The following is a 22,708-nucleotide window of genomic DNA, read 5'->3' as shown; positions in this document are numbered from 1 at the left end:
GCACACTTGAGGAACCGTACTGTATGGTGTCTTCTACCCTGGCCTCACGTGACTCCGACTCGTCTTCATTGTCTTATTTTTTTCTCTCCTCTCTTTAATCTTTTTTCTTTTCCTTTTCACTCACTATCTTCTACCTTTCTCTCATCCCTCCCCCCCGTCCCCATCTGTGGGAAGCTGCCATTGTGCGCATGTCGCAGATGAGTCAATTTGTGGAGGCAGGACGCGCACACGCTCTCTACCCGCGCGCGCGCGCATCCTGTCTCCCACGAAGGCATCTGTTTCAGTCTGTCTCTCCGCGAGATGCAGCACCAACAGAGGGGAGAGGGGGAGACGACGAGCCCGGAGAGGGAGGGAGACAGAAGAAAGAGAGAGGTGTGAGGAAGGAGGAGAGGCAGAGCTAAGAGAGAGAGAAAAATGGGACGGAAATAAGAAAAGAAAAAGGAGTGAGCGGAGAAGAAGCGGGAGGACGGCGGGATGCGGCTGTAGCAGCAGAGCTTGTGACTTCTGAAGAGTTTCGCCTCGGAGATGGTTTAGACGCATCATTCTGGCGTGTGACTGAGCATCTCCAGCGCGCGAGCGTGTGTTTGAATGTGTGCCTGAAGCCATGGCGAGTGCTCAGCCGGGGGTCCACGCACTGAAACTCCAGCCTCCCTGCGTCTCACACACCCTGAGGAACGGAAGCAACTTCATTAAATGGGATGAGGTAAGAATGCAGACCCTCTCTCCCAGTACCCCTATAACCTCCTTAAGTTCTTTACATGTCTTTCTCCTATACGGTGGGGAATTGAGTACTTTGTTTATGACGTGAATCAGGTTTTTCATTGAATCCAGTCCAAGCGAATTAATATGGAGTGTGAGAAAAATGAGGAGGAAGAGGAGGAAATGTGCCATGTTGTCAGATGTGTTTACTGTTCATTTGTTGATTGAGCTTTGGCAGTAAGTACCTGCGTGCGCCGCGCCAGATATTACTGATGGTGTTAACTGCATTTACAGTCAGCTACTGTTTGGCCACCTGTTGGTGCAGAATCCATTGGCATGTCTTTGAGTGTGCGTGTGTGGGGGTGTGTGTGCGTGGGGGTGGGGGTGTGTATATATACATGTATACACACTCAAATGTTCTCCATGAGCACCATCAGCTGTGTAAGTGTGGATATTAGTAGAGTTATGCTTGAGAGTGTGTTGGTATGCTGAAGTATATAGCCTTGACAATGAGGAAAAGCGTGCTGTCCAGTCACTATGGCAACTGGTATGGCTAGCAACATCCTAAACTGATATGAACTGTTTTTATATATATATATATATATATATATATATATATATATATATATATATATATATATATATATATATATATATATATATATATATATATATGTATAAACAGTTCATATCAGTTGGACCCTCTGACAATTTTTTGTCAGAGGGTCCAAGATTCCTGGCTTATATATATTTATATATATATATATATATATATATATATATATATATATGGGATATATATATATATATATATAAATATATGGGATATATTTATATCCCATATATATATGGGATATAAATATCCCATATATATATATATGGGATATATATATATATATATATATATATATATATATAAATATATGGGATAGATATATAGACTAGAAAACTACTAACAATGCATGGAGGATTCCATCCCAAATCCAGCACCCTGAGACTGTACACGAGCCGCAAGGAAGGAGGCAGAGGACTAGTGAGTGTGAGAACCACAGTCCAGGACGAAACAACTAAGATCCATAAATACATCAGGGACAAAGCCTCAACAGACAATGTGCTCAGTGAATATCTCAGACAACAGGGAACGGAGGTTGAGGTGCCAGAGATACCATCATGGCAGGACAAGCCCCTACATGGGATGTACCACCAGCAAATAACCCAAGTGGCTGATATCAGTAAATCCTACCAATGGCTGGAAAAAGCTGGACTCAAGGACAGCACAGAGGCCCTCATCCTGGCCGCCTAGGAACAGGCCCTAAACACCAGAGCAATAGAGGCCCAGATATACCACACCAGACAAGACCCAAGGTGTAGGTTGTGCAAGGAGGCCCCTGAGACAGTCCAGCACATAACAGCAGGGTGCAAGATACTGGCAGGGAAAGCATACATGGAACGACATAACCAAGTTGCAGGCATAGTGTACAGAAACATCTGTGCAGAATATGGACTGGAAACCCCGAGATCAAAGTGGGAAACACCCCCAAAGGTGGCGGAGAACGCCAGAGCTAAGATCCTGTGGGACTTCCAGATCCAGACAGACAAAATGGTAATGGCGAACCAACCAGACATTGTCGTAGTGGATAAAGAACAGAGGAAAGCCGTTGTGATAGATGTAGCAATACCAAGCGACTGCAACATCAGGAAAAAGGAGCACGAGAAACTAGAAAAATACCAGGGCCTCAGGGAGGAACTGGAGAGGGCCTGGAAGGTGAAGACCACAGTGGTGCCTGTGGTCATCGGGGCCCTCGGGGCAGTCACCCCCAAACTGGACCAATGGCTACAACAGATCCCAGGAACAACATCAGACATCTCAGTCCAGAAATGTGCAGTCCTTGGCACAGCCAAGATACTGCGCAGAACCCTCAAGCTCCCAGGCCTCTGGTAGAGGACCCGAGCTCAGAGGATAAGAACCACCCGCGGTGGGTGAGAAGGGAATTTTTTTTTTTTTTTATATAAGCCAGGAATCTTGGACCCTCTGACAAAAAATTAGATTGGGCCCCCCCTGCTCAGCTACTGTTACAATTTTTTGAGTCTATTTGACCCATAAAAAGCATCTCAATTTTAAAGGCTTGCAGCTGCCTTGCTTTCTTTGGTTCAATACTGATAACTAGCACAATATTTACTGCTCATGAATTTTACATCTAACAGTCCACATACAGTTTGCGAGTAGGTTGCTTAAATTTTTTCTATTAGTTTTAGATTACTGAAATATCTCTCCCCACTAGCAACAGTCAAAAGCAACTTGCAAAATATAGATGAAGCAATCCAGACAACAACGGATAACTATGTAGTTGCATTTTATTCAAGCTGCAGTATATAACTTTAATAAAAAAATATGTTTTCTCCATATTTGTTAAAGCTGTCATCATGTCAGATAATCTGTGAAAACTATCAATCTCCTCCACGTCCTCCCTGAACTATTACTGGCTAAAGTAATGCACCGTTCTGACCAAAAACAACCAATCAGAACAAATAGGAGGGTCTTAGCGCTGTCAATCAACCTCATTCACTCACTGCTATATGTGCTAATGGTGGAGAAACGACATATCATTACAGGAAACTGTTTATCTACCGTCATTGGTAGCTGTGCTAACTAGACTGAGCATTCACAACAGGCTATGCTAGCTGCAGCATAGCACAGAGCCAGGGGCAGGGAGGATGAGCAGCCAAATGAGATTGTGATTGACAGCGCTAAAACTCTCCTGCCAGTGACTGGTTGTTTCTAGCACTAGGAGAAGGCAGAGCAAATAGATTTTTCACAGATTATCTCTCATTCTATACTGTCACAACATAATGGCAGTTTTAACAAATATGTGAAAAAATTTTTTATATAAAAGTGACATGCAGCAGCTTTAATTTCACTTAGGAGAGGACAGGTCAGGAGGGACATGGGTTAGAGCTGCTGCTGACTGACTCATCTGTTGTTAAGTGGTAAAAGGTACAAGGGACAGGTTAAATATATGAATATGTTGGTAATTTTTTTCTTTAATTCATTAAATGCTAGTGAAAAGAAGGCAAACAGTGGTCCGTAGCTAAGCTAACTATGCTAAATGGTTGATAATCTCACAGTCTACCCACCTCTTGGAGAAAAACTGGGTTATAAATTGACACTTTTACCTTTTTCTCTCTCTCCCTCTATTTTTTTTTGTATTGAAAACCTGATTTCATTATTTTTCTTAGCAGCACAGTAACAGGCACAGCCTTTCTTGTCTTGTACTGACTGCTGCTGAACACCGTCACCGTCAAGCGCTCCAAGCAGGAACCAACCATTTCATGCAGATCCAGGGAGGTTCAGGGCAAATATAGATGTGTGTTTTTTGGACTGGGAGTGGGAACATAAAATTTTTACTGCTAAAAACAATCTTCGAAAACACAGTATGATTAATTTTGTAATTGACAGGGCCCCAATTATTTATTTTATTTCTATGAACAAAAAATAAATAAATTGTGGAGGGCCCCCTGTCGGTCAGGGGCCCTTAGAATTTCCATAACTTCTGCCCCCATATATATATATATATATATACTATATATACTATATATACTGTATATATATACAGTATATATACTATATATATATATATATATATATATATATATATATATATCTATATATATATATATATATATATATATATATATATATATATATATATACACACACATGTACATATATATATATATATATATGTGGGTGTGGGCATGTGGGGGTGTATGTTCAGGATGCTGAAGTATTTGATATTATTTTGATGTCATCATTACAGCAGTTGGTTTCTACTTCCTCTTGTAGGCAATGCTGTGATTGGCTAAGAGGCTCCAAAAGCAAATAACATGACCTTTTCAAAGAACATCCTAAATAATTTACACATCTCCCAAAGCTCAGCTATATAAATAACTTGACTGGAGATGCACTCATTGGAGTTTTAGACAATTTACAATCTCTGCTGTGTTTTTTGTAAAATGTTGACTGATTTATATATACCGATATATGATATACTTTTCTTATAAGAATATATATATATAAAAACAAATATATATATATATATATATAAAGGTAGCTTTGACAATAAGTAAATATATAATTTTTTAAGGTAATCTTTAGAAGCAACATTGAAATGAATTCAAAAATACTTTTTATTGAATTTTCAAAGAGTGGGTCATGGAGAGTGCTGGTATGTGGAGGAACAATCTTGGGTAGCAGTCAGTTTTGCAACAAATCTGTCGAAACCTCTGACTGAAGACTGTTGCTGTATGACAATCATTACATGCTAACAGCTCAATATCCCAGCAACAGAGACGATATTACACAGTAACGTGTCCTAGCACTGCTAATCCACCTTATTTACTTTTGCAGCTGCAATTTAAATCTGTCTGGCCCTATGGTTAGAAAGATGTTGAAGTAAGGAATAAAGTCCTTGCCCTTTTTGATTGATGGAAGAGCCTCATTTTCAACTCTTCTAGGATTTGGGCTACGTAATTACAACTGTCCAAATGTAAAAACAAAAAAAAGTAAGAGCAACCAGAGAGAATCACTGGCCAAACATGCAGCTCTGCAAACAACAAACAAAAAATGTGTTTATTTCTTAATTTAAGGATCCCCATTAGTCTCTACTACAGTAGAGACTTCTCTTCCTGTGGTCCACATCAACATTACTATAAGAATCCTTTACAAACACTCCTAAAAAGACATAAAAGTATTTCTTAAGACACAAAGTTAAATTAAGAACAAAAAATAAAAGAATAAAATCTAAATTAGCTAAGCGCATGTAACATGCTAATTCTTGCAGTGAGAGGTCATCACTTTATTACATAAGGAGACGATGTGAGATCTCAATGTGTGTTTATGTGAGTAGGAATGTAGACGCTGCTTACAGATGCTTACTAAACAGCTTCCTTACATGTGAATGGTCATGGTCAATTTTTCTTCCTTTTTTTGTTCTTAATTTTTTAATAATAATTAATGCTGTGCTCCATTTGAAAATAAATTTTTATGCTAAATGCTTTTTATATAACTACACAAGAAAGAATAACATTTTTAAATGCAGATGAAGACAACTTTTAATTTTTCAAAATAGCGACAAATAATTGTATTGTTCTGTGGACAACACTAATATTGTCGACAATATTAGTGTGGACAATATTAGATGTGCAGATGTGATTCTGCTGGATGTGATTCCAATTGGAAGCTGCCATGGGATGCTAACTGAACAGGAATGCGCTCAAATGAGTTGGGTCATCAGAAGTTTATGCTAGTTTCTAGTAAAATCATCTTCTAACACTGATGAGTCAACACAGTTTTGTGTCACCAGAGCAGGTGGACTGATTGCATAATTTGTATAGTAGTAAGCAGTGATCTGTGTGATGAGACACTTATCATCAGGATTTTTTAAAATGTTTCTTTCACTTCTAAAATGTCTTCTGCAGAAAGGCTCCTATTCTTGTCACTTGTCACTGACCATACATTTATATTTTTCCAGGATTTGTCAACAGTTACTCCAGTGACTCTACATGTGGATCCTCATGGATTTTACCTCTTCTGGACTGACCAAAACAAGGTGAGGAACCCACACTAATACCTGATGCAAATGATATAGAGCCTTGTCCATGATAGTCTGTTACTAAATAACGAAAGGTTTTAAAATATATGTTTATGAGTCATTAAGTCATCCTTTAATCATATTTAATCATTACTTTTGTTACTCATTCTTATTAGCTTAATTAAATGTAAATTACATTCACAATCATTTTGGGCTTTTTTAAAACATTAAACAATTGAATATTACTTGTTGTTCCTTACATAAAAAATGTTACATTTATTTTTCACACAGTTCCTGCAAAAGTAACGCAAAGGTAAACTTTTACACATGTAAAGCAGACTCAACATTTTACCATGTTACATATTTTAAATATGAATACAAAATAATGAACAGGACAGTGTTTCAGGGTATTTCTGGGTCCATATGTGAGCCCAAAAAGGAGACTTGTAGCTTCTGGCATGGTCGTTGTGAGTCTTTTACACCGTGTTCCAAATTATTATGTAAATTGGATTAAAGTGTCATGAAGATTACATTTTTTGTTGTGCTATTACATTTATAAATGGTATTGTGTGTCAGGGTTCTTTAAATCACTATAACTAATTTCAGAGAGCTGGTTGATTAGTTTGTCTGGTGAGCTCAATTAAAGGAAATCTACTTAAGAAGGATGTTCCACATTATTAAGCAGGCCACAGGTTTCAAGCAATATGGGAAAGAGAAAGGATCTCTGCTGACGAAAATCATCAGGTAGTGTAGTGCCGTATGACAAGATATGAAAACATTAGATATTTAACAAAAACTGAAGCGTTATCATACTGTGAAGAGATTTGTGGCTGATTTTAAACTCTTACCTTGATGTAGAGTTCTCCAAAGAATAATAATTCCTCACAGGGGCTTGATGTAAATATCCATACATATTTAAATCAGCTTGTGTCCAGTTTGATTCGTGGATCGCGCGCGCCTCCTTTCACTTGATCTCTGAAGATAAACTTCAGAGATCAAGCAGCGGCAGCTTGCGAGGCAACCGGCAGAGTCGCCAGCGGTGTGATTGGTCCGCGAGCGCCCGGGTTAAAATGCAATCAACTATAAACCATCTTTTAGCAATAAATCTGCTCCGCCAGTGAAACGCTCAGAGAAACAGAGACACTTGTAATCTGGCTTTAAAAAACAAAAAAGAACTTTTTTTTTTTTTTCCAATTATAAATTTTTCTAAAAACGAAAAGGTGGGGGGAGCTTATAATACATTAGCAGGGGGAACCCTGTACTTATTAAACTGACTGGTAGCACTTACTGGTTTATTAAAAGAAACCTATAATAAATAAACAGTGCTTAGCCTGGTGTGGGCGCATTTAAAACTTTGTGGCCTGCCAAGCTCATAATACACTGGGAGAAATCCTGGACGTTATGCACTTGTAATAAAACACCAATAAAAAAAAGTTTACTCTGAAAAAATAGGGACATGAGTTTGTTAACAGTGTTAGCATCCAGCTGTCTGTCTCTATCTTGTAAGCTACTAGTACAGCTCAGTTCAAATGTGAAGAAACAAGCAAGACTAAAATGAATGTCTTGATTTATACAACCGATTTTCTTTCTAAAGAAAACACTTTTTTTCACTGGTTGTTTCTAAATACTTGTAGCTGTGTTTGATTTGTTTTGGTATTGTTATCATTAGGACACAGAGTTGTTGGACCTGACCTATGTGAAGGATGTCAGAACTGGTAGAAGCACCAAACCTCCCAAGGTACCACCGACTGTTTCTTTCCACTCAGCATGACTTTTTGTCCTGAACTGTATTTCTAATTCTATTTACTTTTGCATTTGAATTTTCTGTTTGCCTCTTGGTTCCCTGCTCCCCGTCAGTGACCTTGCCCAGTGAGGCTTCTGCTATTGTTGTGGAAAAGCTAATGTTTTATTCATTCATTTTTTATCATATTTGAAGTTAAATTCGCAATAACTCTTGAGATCGGCATACACATGTTTTTATGTTTAGTTGAATGTCTTTACTTACAGGCTAATGAATGATATGTTTGATTTTTTAAAAAAGTTTTGTTGTTTATTTTTTTTAACTAAATAGGCCAGGTAAAATGTTTACAACAAATGTTTTACTGTCCTATGTAGAGGGAACTTCTTCATTTCTGCTTAAGAAAAACATTTATTTTGGGTCTTCTGTATAATGAAGTTTCCAAGTAGTCTTGTAATAAAAGAACAGAACAATCATTAGAAATGTATTAAAATTTTTGTAAATCTTAAAAAAAACATGTCAGTTTTCCAAATTTGTCTAATAAATGAAATTAATTTGTGAGTGATTTAAAATCTCTTTATTGCTTAAATGTTTATAGTAATCTTTCTAAAACCACCATCACCACTATGAATCCAATTCAGCTAAATCTTTCTTTCCGTGTCCTCTGACAGGAAGCCAAGCTGCGGGAGCTGCTTGATGTGGGAAACCTCGTTGGTCGGTTGGAGAACCGTATGGTTACCGTGGTCACCGCCTCAGACTTGGTCAACGTCGGCCAGCTGAACTTCATCGCTTCGCAGGAGGACGAAGCCAAGGTAAAAAGCTGGTTCCTGCTTCTGGGACATTTAGGAATGATTGTGATGTTTAGGACGATGAAGATAAAATGTGTGAGCTTTTTTTTGTGTTTGTTTTACAGTTGTGGTGTGAGGAGGTGTTTTCTTTGGCTACTAACCTTCTGAACCACAATCTCAATAGAGACCACAGTTTGCTGAAAGCGTGAGGCTGGACACACACGCACACACACGCACACACGCCCACCCCCGCATGCATACACCCCTGCGCATACACGCACTCCCACACACACATTACTGGAGAAAGTCAATAGATGGATGAAAAATATTTAAAAATTTTGTTAATAAAAATATTGCTGATGTGATATACTGTGGATAAATTGTGGGTAAGCTGATGTTCTCATCCTGTCACCATTTAAATCCTAGAGGCACAAAGAATCATTAAACTGGTTTATGACTACGCAAATTACAAAAAAGTGACATGAGAATTGAACCACTTTCTCTAGAACCACTTTCTATGATCTTAATATGAAAGGGAACCTCTTAGCAAAATAGTCCAATTAAAAAAACTTTTTTTTCTTTCTTTTATATATACATTTATAGTCACATGTAGATAAGTTTGTAAACGCCATAAGTCATTAAAAATCCTGGCAATGACGGATGTAGAAACATACATGAGATACTGTATATTCATAATTCAGCCATGATGGTAGCGCTCATCATCTATCAGCCATCATAGGAGACGTCTTATACGGGTGTTGGAGCAACAAGCCCTGCCTACTTGGAAGCGGCCACATATGTAGCGTTTTGGGGTAATTGTAGTAAGCAATTTTACAGATGAGTTATGTTTCAACACATTGGAATGACACATAGATTCTTATGAACTGCGTGATGCTGTGAGAGCTCTGGTGGAGCCAGCTGTGCTTTGTCAGAAAAACAAAAACAAGCCGTCCTCCTCCTACCACTTCCTGTCGTCTTATTTGCTGTTTCTGCCGGTAGTAACATCCTGCTGTTCATCACGCGTCTGGTGTGATGTAAAAAAAGTGTTTACCTTGCAGTTTTGCAAAATGCATGTGTTTTGATAAAGGCCAAAAGAAAAAAAAAATCTCATCCTAGTGTTAGAACTTTTTATTGAGTTCGTTCAAAATTAGCATGCTTCCATTAAGCAAATTTAGTTTTGTAATTTCAGTTCATGCAATTTTATATTTACAGGGAAAAGCAGTTACTGAAAACATGAAACTGGCATTTTCAAGAATTATGGTTTGTAATTTTCCAAAACGCCTGATCCGTGTGAACACACAGCCTAAACGACAAATAAACCCTTTGCTCACACACCTTAACTCTACACAGCTGTCCATACAGCTACACATCTAAACTCATGCGGTTTTCTACATCTAACTGAAGACACAGCAACTTTAAGAAAGAAGGAAGTCTGGTTCAGATAAAAACTGAGCTGAACTCTTTGGCATTCATGCTAATTGTAACCTGTGATTGATGATGGGTAAAGATGGTAGAGACATACCCCAAAAGATTCAGCCATAACTGCAGCAAAAGCTTATTCTGCAACGTATTGACTCAGGAGGACTAATACAATGACCTGTCACACATTTCAGACTGTCTTTTGTTGAAAAATGTAATCTCATAAGATCCCAACAGAGCATATTAAAGCATACAGTTGTAGCTCAACAAATTGTCAAAATGTTTCAATACTTTTCTCTTTGTTTCAGGTATGTCAGGCTAACTCTTCAGCCAAACGCAGAAGGAAAAATTCCTGTGAAAAAGTAAGACCGTCATGATTACTTTTGTCATCGTCAGTCCGTGTTCTGTGTCTGAACATTAGGCTTTAGGCACAGAGGCTTGTAAATGTGAAGAAATAGCCTGAGAAAATCTGCAGAGACACTCACAAACTTAAACTTTGCTCTTTCGTGTCCCTTGCTTCCAAGATTAAACCTAATTCCATGTGCACTTGGGGAAGCAAAAACAGGGACATTATTCATGGAGGTACCTAATTCAGCACTGACCTGGTAATCAACCGGTGCCGGAGTTATGAGGCACATTAGACATTGTATGAAGGAAAGCTGCTTTTTAGAAGCAAATTAAGGTCAGTTGGTGTCTTGGAAAAGTAGAGGAGGAAGGATGGAGTTCTACGAAATTCAAGAAGTCTAAAGATGCAAAGATATTTTTCAAAAGGAACTTATGCCAGATGAGGAGGTAAAATAAAGGTAGAAGGGCTTTTATTGAGGTTTATTTAATTAACTTTGTTAAAGGTTCTAACTGAGGTTGTGCAGTTTTTCCTGTTGCAGTATTGGCCGGCTGTTTTCGTCGGACAGAAAGAGAATTGAGAATGCCCTCGAGAGCTGCAAGTTGCCATATGGACGGGTGAGCAGAAGTTTAGATTATAAAAAGATGCAGTAAACAATAGATGAAGGTGACAGTGAAGATAACAGTTTCAGATCTTGAGTTCCCAATAGTAAACAGAAACAGTAGCAGACAAAATGCTAACAATTTGTAAGCACCATGAAAATACCGATGTTAGCTCACCGTTGGCTGCTACTGAAAGTTAGCACCTTCTTTGTAGCTTCCTATTGGCATTAAATTACAGAGCTAGTTCCATGGACTTAATTTGTTCCTCTGTCATTCAAAATCTAAATTACTTTGACAAATCCAAACAGGGATTCTCTTAAAGCGCACACTGAGGTTTATGAAACCAGAAACAAAGGATATCATTGGGATTATAAGGGTCCATGGAAATGGAGCTATTCAATTTTGGACTGAAACTGTCCTGTTTTGTGTAGTAATAGGACCCACGTGCAAAGAAGTGGTAGGCCAGGAGAATAGAGGAAGTCTCTGAAGGAAGCACTGAGAGGCAGACTCTGGGGATTTCCAGTGTGAAAACTACAGCTGGCTGGAGGGTGCAGCAGGTGGCACACAGGCTCTGGAGCTCTGAAATGAAGCTTGGGCTTTAGGGCACTGAGTTGAGACTTTGACTAGGGAGCACTATAAGGGTTCAGGAATGCTGAGTGTTCATGCACTCGGAGGTAAGGTTTGGGCTGTGAATGCAGCCTGAAGTTAAGGACTATAGGCGATCTGGGGAGGCTCAGGTGATGAAGGGAATGACAGATCAACAGCCGAGGTTGGCTGAGGCTCTGGGATACACAGAGACTGTAGCCAGTCCACAAAATAATAATAACCCAAAAGAATCCAAATACAGAGACAGCAATAAACACCCACAGCTCCAGACAGAAACACATTTGACTTTAGCTGTTTTCCCCTCTTGATGTTACAGTTAAACCTGTTTCCGTGTCTTCTTTATTTGACCAGGGTGACAGCATCAAACTGGAGGACTTCACCTTGGATGTTTACAGGAACTTCTTGGAGAGTCTGTGTCCTCGTCCTGAACTCTGCAACATCTTCAAACTGCAGTAGGAAAATAGCATCCGCATCATTTAGAATTCTTTTGAACCTTTTTTAGTCAAAAAAATGTCTTGCTAGTATAATACTTGTGGGTGATTTTTATCAAGGTGTTTTGAATTTCCCAATTAACAGTAGAGGAATTTTCTTGAGGAAAATAGCCAGAAGCAAAAAAGGCTGAAGTCCTGTTTTTGAAGTAGTGTTTGATTTTTGATTCTTTACAAAAGGAATAGTTAACATGAGATCAGTAGGAAAAGGACATTTTAGCAGGAAGAGTTATTTGGCCACTCTTGATGAGCTCCATATTTTTGCCCCATGGTTGTTGTGTGCTAAACTGACGGCTTTCCTTTCTGCAGAGGAGGCGAGGGTGGGGGAATGTCCATCGATCAGATGACCGAGTTCATCAACAACAAGCAGAGAGACCCGAGGCTTAATGAAATTCTTTACCCCCCTCTTCGCCCTGCACAGACACACACTCTGATGGAGCGTTACCAACATGACCAGAAAAATCTAAAGCAAGGTATACACAGTGTAAGCCTTCTTTATTATAAGTGATTGAGATATGTTTGAAACACATTTTGATGTCTAAATATAATGATTTAAGAGATAGCTTGGTGTTTACATATAATACTTTAGCTAAAATAAGATGTATAAATCTAACTATAGTATCAAAATGTTTTAATTAGTATATTTTTGAAAATTCTGTGTTTAAATTACTTTAAAACAAAAAGCATGTACCTAAAGATTATTTGGGCCACCTCTACAGAACGTCAAGCCAGTCTCTGGCTCTAGAATGGGCCATTGGTTTTATTTTTTTTCTCCAAGGCCTTTTTGGTTCACCATAGGCTGCGCTACTCAGATCAATACAGTTTACAATTTGTGGCGCTTGGTGTCACTAGCTCTTACATTTTGTGTTTAAAACCAGAAAGACTCATCTCTATATAAATGATGGTTGGGCAGTTGTAATATGGAACCTGTTTGCAGTTGTGATTTTGCTTGGACTCATCAACAGATGAAGATAATGTAGGGGATCCCAGTGTAGTAAGCGTCAACCCACACTAACTGGTCTTAGCAGACTGATCAACATTTTGTATGTCAATGTATCCTGGTAATTGTCCTGCTGTTTTGTTGAAAATTTGTTGAAAACAATAAATAGATATCTTAAAAAAAGACTCATCTCTAACAAGTGTTGCATCACTTTTGCAAAACATATTTACTTATCAGGGATAAGGTCCAGGCTAAAAAGCTTTGACCTGCCAGTACCAATTTCTACGGTGGCCTAGAAGGCTCAACAAAATGCAAAAGCCATAACAAAAGTTATGTTAGCCTTTTTGTACAAATTTCATTAGAGCATGAATTCCAATTTAGCTTAAATTCCCTTTTCAGCATAAATTCCTATTTAGCTTGAATTTCTTTCTAGCATGAAGCTAGCATGACATCCTTTTTAGCATAATTTGAGTTTTAGCATATTTTTCTTTTTAGCATGAATTCTATTTTAGCATAAATTTATTTTCAGCAGATTTTTCTTTTTAGCATGAACGCCATTTTAACATAAATTCTGTTTTAACTGCATATTAACAGACTCTTATGCCCACACCTGTTTCAGGCCTAGCCACCAAGGTGCTAAAGCTCAAGTAGAGTGAAAGTTTCTTAACATATTCAGCACTGTAAAAAAAAATCATAAAGTTGTTTAATCATAAACCATATAGAGGGTTTTTAAGCCATTTTGCACACTTTTACAAAATATATTTTAGCACAAAATAATAAATATCTTTTCTCGCTCATTCTAAATGTAATTCTTTTTTCAACTTCATATGTTTCTCACTTTTATTGTGTGACATTGTGTTTTTGTATGCATGTTGTCTTTAGGTGTTATCTCTCTCCAGACTTTTTCCAGCTATCTGTCCAGTGATGAGAACGGTGTCATTCCTCCTGAGAAACTGGATCAGTCTGAAGACATGAACTTTCCGTTGTCACAGTATTTCATCAACTCATCGCATAATACATACCTTACAGGTAAGCGACACACAACAAACACACCATATTAAAAACCCAACATACACGATAACAAACAATAACATTTGTCTTGTTGTTTGAAGAAGCCGCAGATCTAATTCACTGAGTATGACAAAATAAGCTGTAGACCTGGCTAAGGGTTTAGCAAGTTATTCATTTAGTAAATAGCTGACACAAACAGAAATTAAGAGCACAGACAAAAAATTTTTATTGTGTTTATCCGCATAAACTATTGAACACAGTGACGTTTTAACTATGCAAACAAAGTGAAATGTCATTCAGCTCTGGTCAGAAAACTATTGCAGTATTTCTCAGCGAAACTAAACAACAAACAAAAACGTGCCAATAAGTGGTGTTAATGTAGCATGTTATTACAGCATTAGCTAGTGAACAAAACCAGGCCTTACAGCTCTAATGCCTTGTTTCTGCTGATCAGTATGGCACAGGATCGGTGTGATAGTTTTCCACCAGACAGCGCGAACCCAGCACATAGGATGTGATGGCAACAACAGTGACGAAAGTTAAACATTTTACAGGTGTCTTGTGTTGTGTCACTAGCCTGCGTGTGTACGTCTGCAAGCTCAAAATTTCACATGCACATATTTTGCTGGTCGCTTGCCTTACTGGGATAACTGGCTCACTACTTAGAAGGTAACTGGTCTTTATTAAAGTGACCCAACTTCAGAAAACACACACAGTTGATAAGAACAGCAAAGTGAAAAAAGGTTAGCTAGTAGATGGTAGATGACACAAATTCATGTCCAGCTGAACTTTATTACTGCTTTTCAGCTCTTAGGAGTTAAAATCTCTGGTATGTTTTCATTTTGTCCAACATTCCACCTGTTTTTACACGTTTGTTGTCATTAGTCATGATTTCTAATTTCCCTAACACAAATGTTGTAATTTAGCTTAGGCAAACAGTATGGTGGGTCTGGCTGCCTGGGGTCAATGACAAGCTGTCACAGTTTTCTTTCTGTTTATATTCCTTCTACGTGTGTTTCAGCGGGCCAGCTGGCAGGAAGCTCCTCAGGTGGAGATGTACCGGCAGGTTTTGCTGGCTGGTTGTCGCTGTGTGGAACTAGACGTGTGGAAAGGGCGGACCGCTGAGGAGGAGCCAGTCATAACTCACGGCTTCACCATGACCTCTGAAATCTCCTTTAAGGTTTGTCAGCCACTACTTGAAACTGTGAGATAAAAGCTACGTCTTAAAAGTTGTCAGTGGAAATTTGTCATACTTCAGCGCATCCATTAACTACAGCTTAATTAGAGATTTCAAGACATGGGAAATTTAAGCATATTATACAAATTTTAGACAGTGTTGAAGGCAAAGTTTTGGAAAAGCTATTCCAGAAGTTTATTATTAGCCTCCATTAACCATTATGCTTGGGATCATCATCTTGTTTTAACTACCCAAATTTTATAATAGACAAAGCAGGCTAACAATAGTCTTCTGGAATGCCTTGCCTAAAGCCCTAATCTGTACCATGTTGACAATTTCAGTGCTACGTGTTAATTTTTTACAACCACAACCACATACAGACACAAGCTGATGTTTTTACTGAAATCTTATATGATTAACCTTCAGAAGTGAATTTTCATTTCATTCATTTTCATTCTCCTTTACAATTAAACATTACCTTTAATTGTAATTGCTGGACCAACACGACATTACCTTGTGTCTGTCCAGCTCCTAAGCAATCCTAATAAGATGCATCTTATCAATGTCATATCATTGTTCTTGTAAAGTACCATGCCATGAGTCCATGCCAGGAAATCAACCAGTTTAAATCAACACTGCCAATTTTGCCAAGTGATTAAATTTCCAGTCAGAATTGTCCCTAAAAGCATGTTGCTGGCTGCAGCCAGCATGTGACTGACTTGTCAGGCTAAGTCTCAGTCACGTCTCTTGTTGCCGGGCAATGCACCAATGCTGGCTGGGTTCAAACCAACATCTTAAACAGATTTGACATTAAAGCAATTGAGTCAGCTTCACTGAAATCTAATCCATGTTAGAACTCGTTTAGGCTGTTTTCCTGCATACCCTATTTGTGAAATGATATCTGGCAAATCAACTAAAGGATGTTTTTTTTTATTATTATTTTGTAGGAGGTGATTGAAGCCATCGCAGAATGCGCCTTTAAGACTTCATCTTTTCCTGTCATACTTTCATTTGAAAACCACGTCGACTCGTAAGGACTTTATTAACACATACACTCATCAGCCAGTTTTTCTTCCATAAACCTTCCTATCTTGCTTGCAAGAATCTATCAGAGGTGTTTGGCATTGGATTACAATAGACTCTTTGTCATGTTAAATCCCTGTTCTTCCCATCCTAAAACTCTCATTTAAAGTTGCCTTCACCATGTCGGGATGCCAAATTGCATTGAGATACCACCATATGGGTGGTTAATTTTTGGATGCAATGTCCAGCCTTTCTAGTCATACGGCCAAACAGAGATTTAAAGGAGTGACAAAGACAAATGAGGTGGATTAGCAGTGCTTGTCAGCAACTGATAGTAACTGTGTTTTTATTGACCATTTGACATTTCAAAAATAAATTTGCTTAACGGAAACATGCTAATTTCCCAAAAAACAACCCTCTTGTTTTTTGATGAGAGGTTTTGGTGCTATGATGAGTTGTTGGTTTTTTTTTTTGGTCGGAACAAAATGGATTTATTTGACAAAACTGCAATGGAAGCACTGTTATCGCATCACGTGTCACATGATCAACAGCCGGAGGTTGCAGCTAGTGCAAACCATGACTACAGTCTTCAGTCAGAGGCCTTTTCAGAGTCGTTGTAAGACTGACTGCTACTCCAGACACTTTATGCCCACAGCATATTTTAAGACACTTGGACGATATGAGTTATGACATTTAATTTTCCTTTGGTGTAGATAAATTGTTTTTGAATTGAATTGATCTGCTTTTGAACCGGTGTACCAGGTAAACTGGCTGGTGAATGAATTATATAGAATATATCATTGTTGAGATAAAATGTGTAAATATGTCTCTATGTGTTTTCCAGCTTGAAGCAGCAGGCAAAAATGGCCGAATATTGTCGCTCTATTTTTGGAGAAGCGTTGCTGATCGATCCTCTGGACAAATACCCTGTAGGAAAATGCAGAACGTTGTTTCATGCTGTGATTTTGAAAGTAACCCTGCACTGACCGCCGTTCTCTTTCGCTTTTTATTTTTCCCCACATTTTTTCCGTGTCTGCAGCTGGAGGCGGGCGTCCCTCTGCCCAGTCCTCAGGAGCTGATGGGCAAAATCCTCATCAAAAACAAGAAATCTCACAAACCCACCAACACCGCCGACACCAAGAGGCTAATTGACCAGCCTGCCAATCAGAGCAATGAACCAGTGTCTCCTAGCAACAACACGGGAGGTATGACACAAAAACAATAGACTCAGAAATTCACATGAAACATGCTCAGCTGTGACAGTCAAAGGAAAAAAAAAAAAAAGGACAATCATTTACTTTGGGATTTGTGATGCTGCATCATCTGCAGGAAGACACAAAATGTCAGAGCCTTCAGGAGTCAAATTAAAATGCTTTTTGTCCCAATCTGTGGAGTTGTTTTCACATCCGTCCTCGCAAATATGAGTCACTGCTATCGTTCAGGAAAGGTTCAGCGACGGAGCCGTCCTTAGAAGGCAGAGACACAAAGCAATTTCATGTGTGTGTGTTTTTTTTTAATGATCGGCTGCTTTTACGAGGCTCATGTGTGTATCTTAACCTTTTAGCCGGAGTGAAACCTCAGATGTCTTTACATTTATACCGCTGCATCTCATCAGGGATGCCTCAGTAATGAACAGACATCCCAGATGAGATCAGAAGGGCTGAACGCCAATTAAGAGAGAAGTGCAGAGGGAAATTAAAAGGCTGTATTGACATGTTTGGCGCCCAGGTCCTTAAAAACATTTTCTGGGACCGAAGATCCCAGCCATGGTTTAGAAGGCAGACCGAGATTTCTCGCTGAAATTCCTTCTCACAGAGCGCTTTTTAGAAATGAAAGAAATAGTCTGTTTTCGTCCGAGAGCAGCTGCAGGGTGTTTGCTCTGATCTTTTGGTTTGTTGCTTGAAAAACAATTTGCTACAACCAGTAACTTCAATGCATTTCATTGGGATTTTATGACTAAAAATATTAAAGTCCTTTTTTTGTGAAGAAGCTCAGTCAGACTGGATGAAGAATACTGCTACAAATTCTCTGTTGAATACAGATTTGGGCCATCTGACATGTTCTGATAAACATCTGCCAAAGTCTCAAGTTTTTCATTCAAAATTCTCCTGTTTTTGGCTCCATCAACTGGAGAAGAGCATCAAAGTATGCAGCTACCATGTTTCAACATAACTATGGTATGTTCTTTTAAACAGAGCTATTTGCATAGAACCGTCTCCAGAGTTATCATGGATTTATTGGCTGCTTTTTTGACTTATGCTCTTCTTGCACCGTCTGTCAGTGCAGATGGATGGTCATTTCCTGGTCAGTTGTGCTAAACTCTATTTTGTTTTCAGGTGATGCGTTGTAACCAAACACCGCTTTAAATTTCTCCCACACTTCATCTCTGACCTGCCTGGTGTGTCCATTTACTATTTGCTTGCACTGGTTTTTATTTATTAGCGTTTTTTTTAATCAAACAAAAAAAAGCATCCAATTTTTTATGTTAATAAAAAATTAGGGTTGAAACTTTGACGTATTAATTTTGATTCATTAATTACATAGATTTTAAGGTGTTACAAATTTACAAAGATAATTAATTGCTTTTCTTCCAGCTAGAACCTTTATGTTGTTAGGCATGTTTCTGGTACATTCGTTCATCTGACAGACTAACAACATCCACAAATAGCAGCAAGAGAAAGCTTCTTCCCTTGGTCCACTGAGGGTTCATTTTTGTTTCAAAAAACTTTTTGATGAGACGCTGGAAAAGTCTATTGTTGTGTTCAATTTGTGCTACATGGAGTTAATCTACCAGCAAAGCTGATGTAACTGAAAATAGCATCTCAAGGCTAAAATGTAGGAGCAGCACAGACGTCCCCAACACTAATCCCCACATTTCTAAAGAAGTTCCACTCACAATCAGAAGTTTGTAAAATCTAGATAGTACTTTGCACCAATCTGATGGTTAAATAACCTAAATAATAGATTGAAAACAATAAATATATTTCTTGTTGAGCTCATACGTATGTTAATTTATTTAATTAATTAGCATCAAAATTGTTTTTGAATTGAAAACTGTTGCTTATTTTATCGAAACATGGTTTTCTATAATTTATTACAGCTTCTGTCAGTAACTCAATTTATCCTTTTTTCTTCTTTACAATTTACACAACTGTGAGTTTGTCTGTCGCATAAATCCTAATGAAATGCAGTGTAGTCCAGCGTTTGCTTGTGCAACAAAATGTTGGAAAGTCCAAAGGTGTGAATACATTTGCAAGACCAAGATTCAGTGAGAGCTCTGTGTTGACTCTAATTAAACTACGACGTGCAGTGAGGCCGCACATCCAGCCTCCGATGACGCATCTGCCTCGTAGCCAGCCGGCTTCTTTCCTTCCACGGAGTCATGTTTCATTCTAGTTCTTCTGTAGAAATGAGATGGGACATGGAGATGATGGTGACTTATTTAATTTTAACAGACATGGAGGCTGAGAGTGAGGAAGATGATGATGATGAAGATGATGATGGTAAAAAGGTCAGTGGGGACGTTTTTAAAGAGCTGACAGAGGGCCACCCTCACCGCTGTCAGCCTTTGTTATCGTTCGCAAGCGATGTGTGCTTTCACAGCTTCGTTGGTCTGTTCTTACATGCTGGTGCCGCTGTTGATCTTGTTGTGAATGTTTGCTGTTTTTTTAGTCTGTTCCTTTTTTTTTTCGCTGTTGTCCCCGAAGCTGCTCTTTATTTATCATCTGTGCTGTTCTTGATGTGTCATTTCCCTTGGTTTTGGTCTTTGGTCAGTGTTTGGATGCTATCTATCTTGTACTGTTTCAGTTTTTAATTGAAAGACTTCAGCCCTCATCCACTCAGTTTGGCTTTGTGCCCATCGTTTGTACTCTTGCTCCGTGTTAGTATCTGATTCACAAAGCAAATATCTCTAATAGTATGCCAGAGCAAACATGCAGTGATCAAGAGCCTCTTATGTCAGTTTCCATCTGTCCTGACTTCACAATCGATTGGACCAAATGCTGCATTTCCATTATGTGTGCAACTTTGTCTATATTTTGCTAATTTGGAAAGGACACATCTTTGCACTCACACCTTTTCCTTTTAATAAGAAATGCAATTAAAATCACATGTGAATAAGTTTGTTCAGGTGATAAGTCACTAAAAAATATGCAGTGCCATGATCTTTCTACCACTTCCTGTCATCTTCTTCATGGTTTGTGCCAGCGGCAACATCCGGTTGTTGATGATGTGACTTGTGTGATGCAAAAGAAAATAAAATTGCGAAATCCAATTTTGATACAGCCAAAAAAAACCACACCTCCTCTTTGCTCCAAAACTTTTTATCAAAAAAGAGTTTTTTCAAAATTGATGTGATTCAATGAATTTATTTTTGAAATGTCAAATTGCCCAATTTTATGGTCAATGGAAACACAGATATTGCTTAATCTGCACGTTACATTACGTTTTTACAATATATACATACAAAACATCTGTTTAGAACAAATAATGTAAAACAAGATCAATTTAAAAAGCTGAACTCAACTAATATTACAAATGTTTTGCCATTAAAAAAACACAAAATACCAATTCTAATGACTGATGTTGTCATTAAATGGTTCAACCTCATGATGGCATTCATCCCCAGGTCTTAGTTGAGCTTGTTGAGATTTGCAATTGAGTTCAAATTAACAATGACAACGATTGTCACTTCAGTATAGGACCTCTTCAGAAGCCATGCTTTGCTGGACTTTATGTGCTTGGAACCATCGGCCTGTTTGGAGATTCAATGAACCCCAAGCTTCCTCACAGACACCATAGCATTTTTATGACTTGGGTCAAACCTTTTGGATTTCCTTTCTCAAGCTACTCAGTAGTTTTTTTGAGCTCTGGTCTATTCCTCCTGCCAGAACTGGTGGAACTGAGTCAAGTTTGTTCTCCACTTCACTGACACACTCATTTTTAGATCTGCCCACAAACTTTCCATAGGACTGAGATCAAGGTTTTGTGATGGCCACCACATTGACTTTGTTTTCCTTAAGCCGCTTTGTAGCCACTCTGGTTGTATGCTTAGGGTCATAGACCATTTGGAAGATAAATCTGCACCTGAGCTTTGAATTCCTGACTAATCTTTATAGAAGTTGTTTCAGTATTTCCCCACACAGTTGGGATGGTACAAGCACCTGTTCAATGCATCAACGATAGACCTGTCTTTCAGGAACAACTGCGGTCCGCCGGTAAAGTGTGCAGCACAGCACAGTGCAGCAAAGACACATTCGGTCCAGGGTTACTGGTGTATAACCTATTTAAATAAAAACAGAGAAGACTTGGGGGGCAAGTAAAGCCTGGTGGCTTGCCAAGCTTTTAATGCACTGGGGGAAACCCTGTGTATGTAAACTTCCTGCTTCAACTGCAGTTGGGAGCTGATTTTCTTCACTTATTATTAAACCATCAACACTCCAGGTTTTTAGGTGTTACATCTCAAGCACACCTCATGCATTTGATGAAACCCTAACTGGTTTCCATCCAGTGTGCTTCAGACTATGTGATTTCCCAATGTGTGCACTTCTTTCCAGGGGGTTGAAGAATCTGGAGACCGCAGTAGTTATTGAAAGTAGCAATTAGTGTTGAATTTGAAATAATTGTCATTTCCCACAGAGAACATGATTGTGGATTTTAGGAGAAGCAGGAACATGTCAAAGACTATTTCCATCATGGGGGAAGAATTTAAAGAACATTTGTGTTGGTGAACAGACTGCTTTGGAGAAGCATCAGTGATTCTGTCTACAAGAAGAGACAGAGCAGACTGCATTAGTAAAGGGAGTTTAGGTTTTGCAGTATTTACAGAACGACGTTGTAGATTTTCTATAATTCAGTTATGGAGAGTGCAGTCTCATCTGTAGACATCTGTGAGGGTCGCAGGATCAGAGCGAGTGAGTTTTAAAAAAATCCTATGGAGAAACAAACTGAGAAAGAAAGCTGAAACTTTTTCAAAGAAAGACACTTCATAAAATCAAAAGCATAATGAACAACCCTGAGCATAAAGCACAATTAGACTGAATATATTTGAATTCATTTTAGACATACTTTATTTATCCCAAAGGGAAATTAAATATCCTCAGTCTGAAGACTGTTGCTGTATGATAGCCTTATGACTGTCATGATGACATGGTAACAGCTCAATATTCAGAAAGCTGAGATTGTAACATGTTCCAGATGACACCACCGGTTCTTAGCTTAACTTTCTGTAAGTGTAAGATAAGGCGTGTTTCTTTATTAGACTTGAATTGCATCTCAATTCAGC

General features: G+C 38.5%; 1 protein-coding gene across 1 annotated transcript in view; it reads left to right on the top strand.

Annotated features, from left to right (window-relative positions):
• The first annotated feature begins 237 nt into the window (after positions 1-237).
• The window catches only part of LOC116712647 (1-phosphatidylinositol 4,5-bisphosphate phosphodiesterase beta-1-like), a 38,747-nt gene continuing 16,276 nt past the window's right edge, over positions 238-22,708 (top strand). Inside the window, 16 exon segments of the mRNA XM_032552446.1 lie at positions 238-703; positions 6,231-6,308; positions 7,960-8,028; positions 8,700-8,840; positions 8,942-9,021; positions 10,544-10,597; positions 11,120-11,195; positions 12,138-12,238; positions 12,584-12,747; positions 14,097-14,243; positions 15,247-15,272; positions 15,274-15,405; positions 16,350-16,432; positions 17,270-17,354; positions 17,465-17,630; positions 19,881-19,936. Of these exon segments, the coding sequence (XP_032408337.1) occupies positions 605-703; positions 6,231-6,308; positions 7,960-8,028; positions 8,700-8,840; positions 8,942-9,021; positions 10,544-10,597; positions 11,120-11,195; positions 12,138-12,238; positions 12,584-12,747; positions 14,097-14,243; positions 15,247-15,272; positions 15,274-15,405; positions 16,350-16,432; positions 17,270-17,354; positions 17,465-17,630; positions 19,881-19,936 (1,557 nt within the window). The 5' untranslated portion in view covers positions 238-604.

The sequence above is a fragment of the Xiphophorus hellerii genome, chromosome 22 (genome assembly GCF_003331165.1).
Source record: "Xiphophorus hellerii strain 12219 chromosome 22, Xiphophorus_hellerii-4.1, whole genome shotgun sequence".
Taxonomy (NCBI): Eukaryota; Metazoa; Chordata; class Actinopteri; order Cyprinodontiformes; family Poeciliidae; genus Xiphophorus; species Xiphophorus hellerii.
Note: the sequence above shows the minus strand (reverse complement) of the source record. Positions and strands in the feature narration are given on the sequence as shown.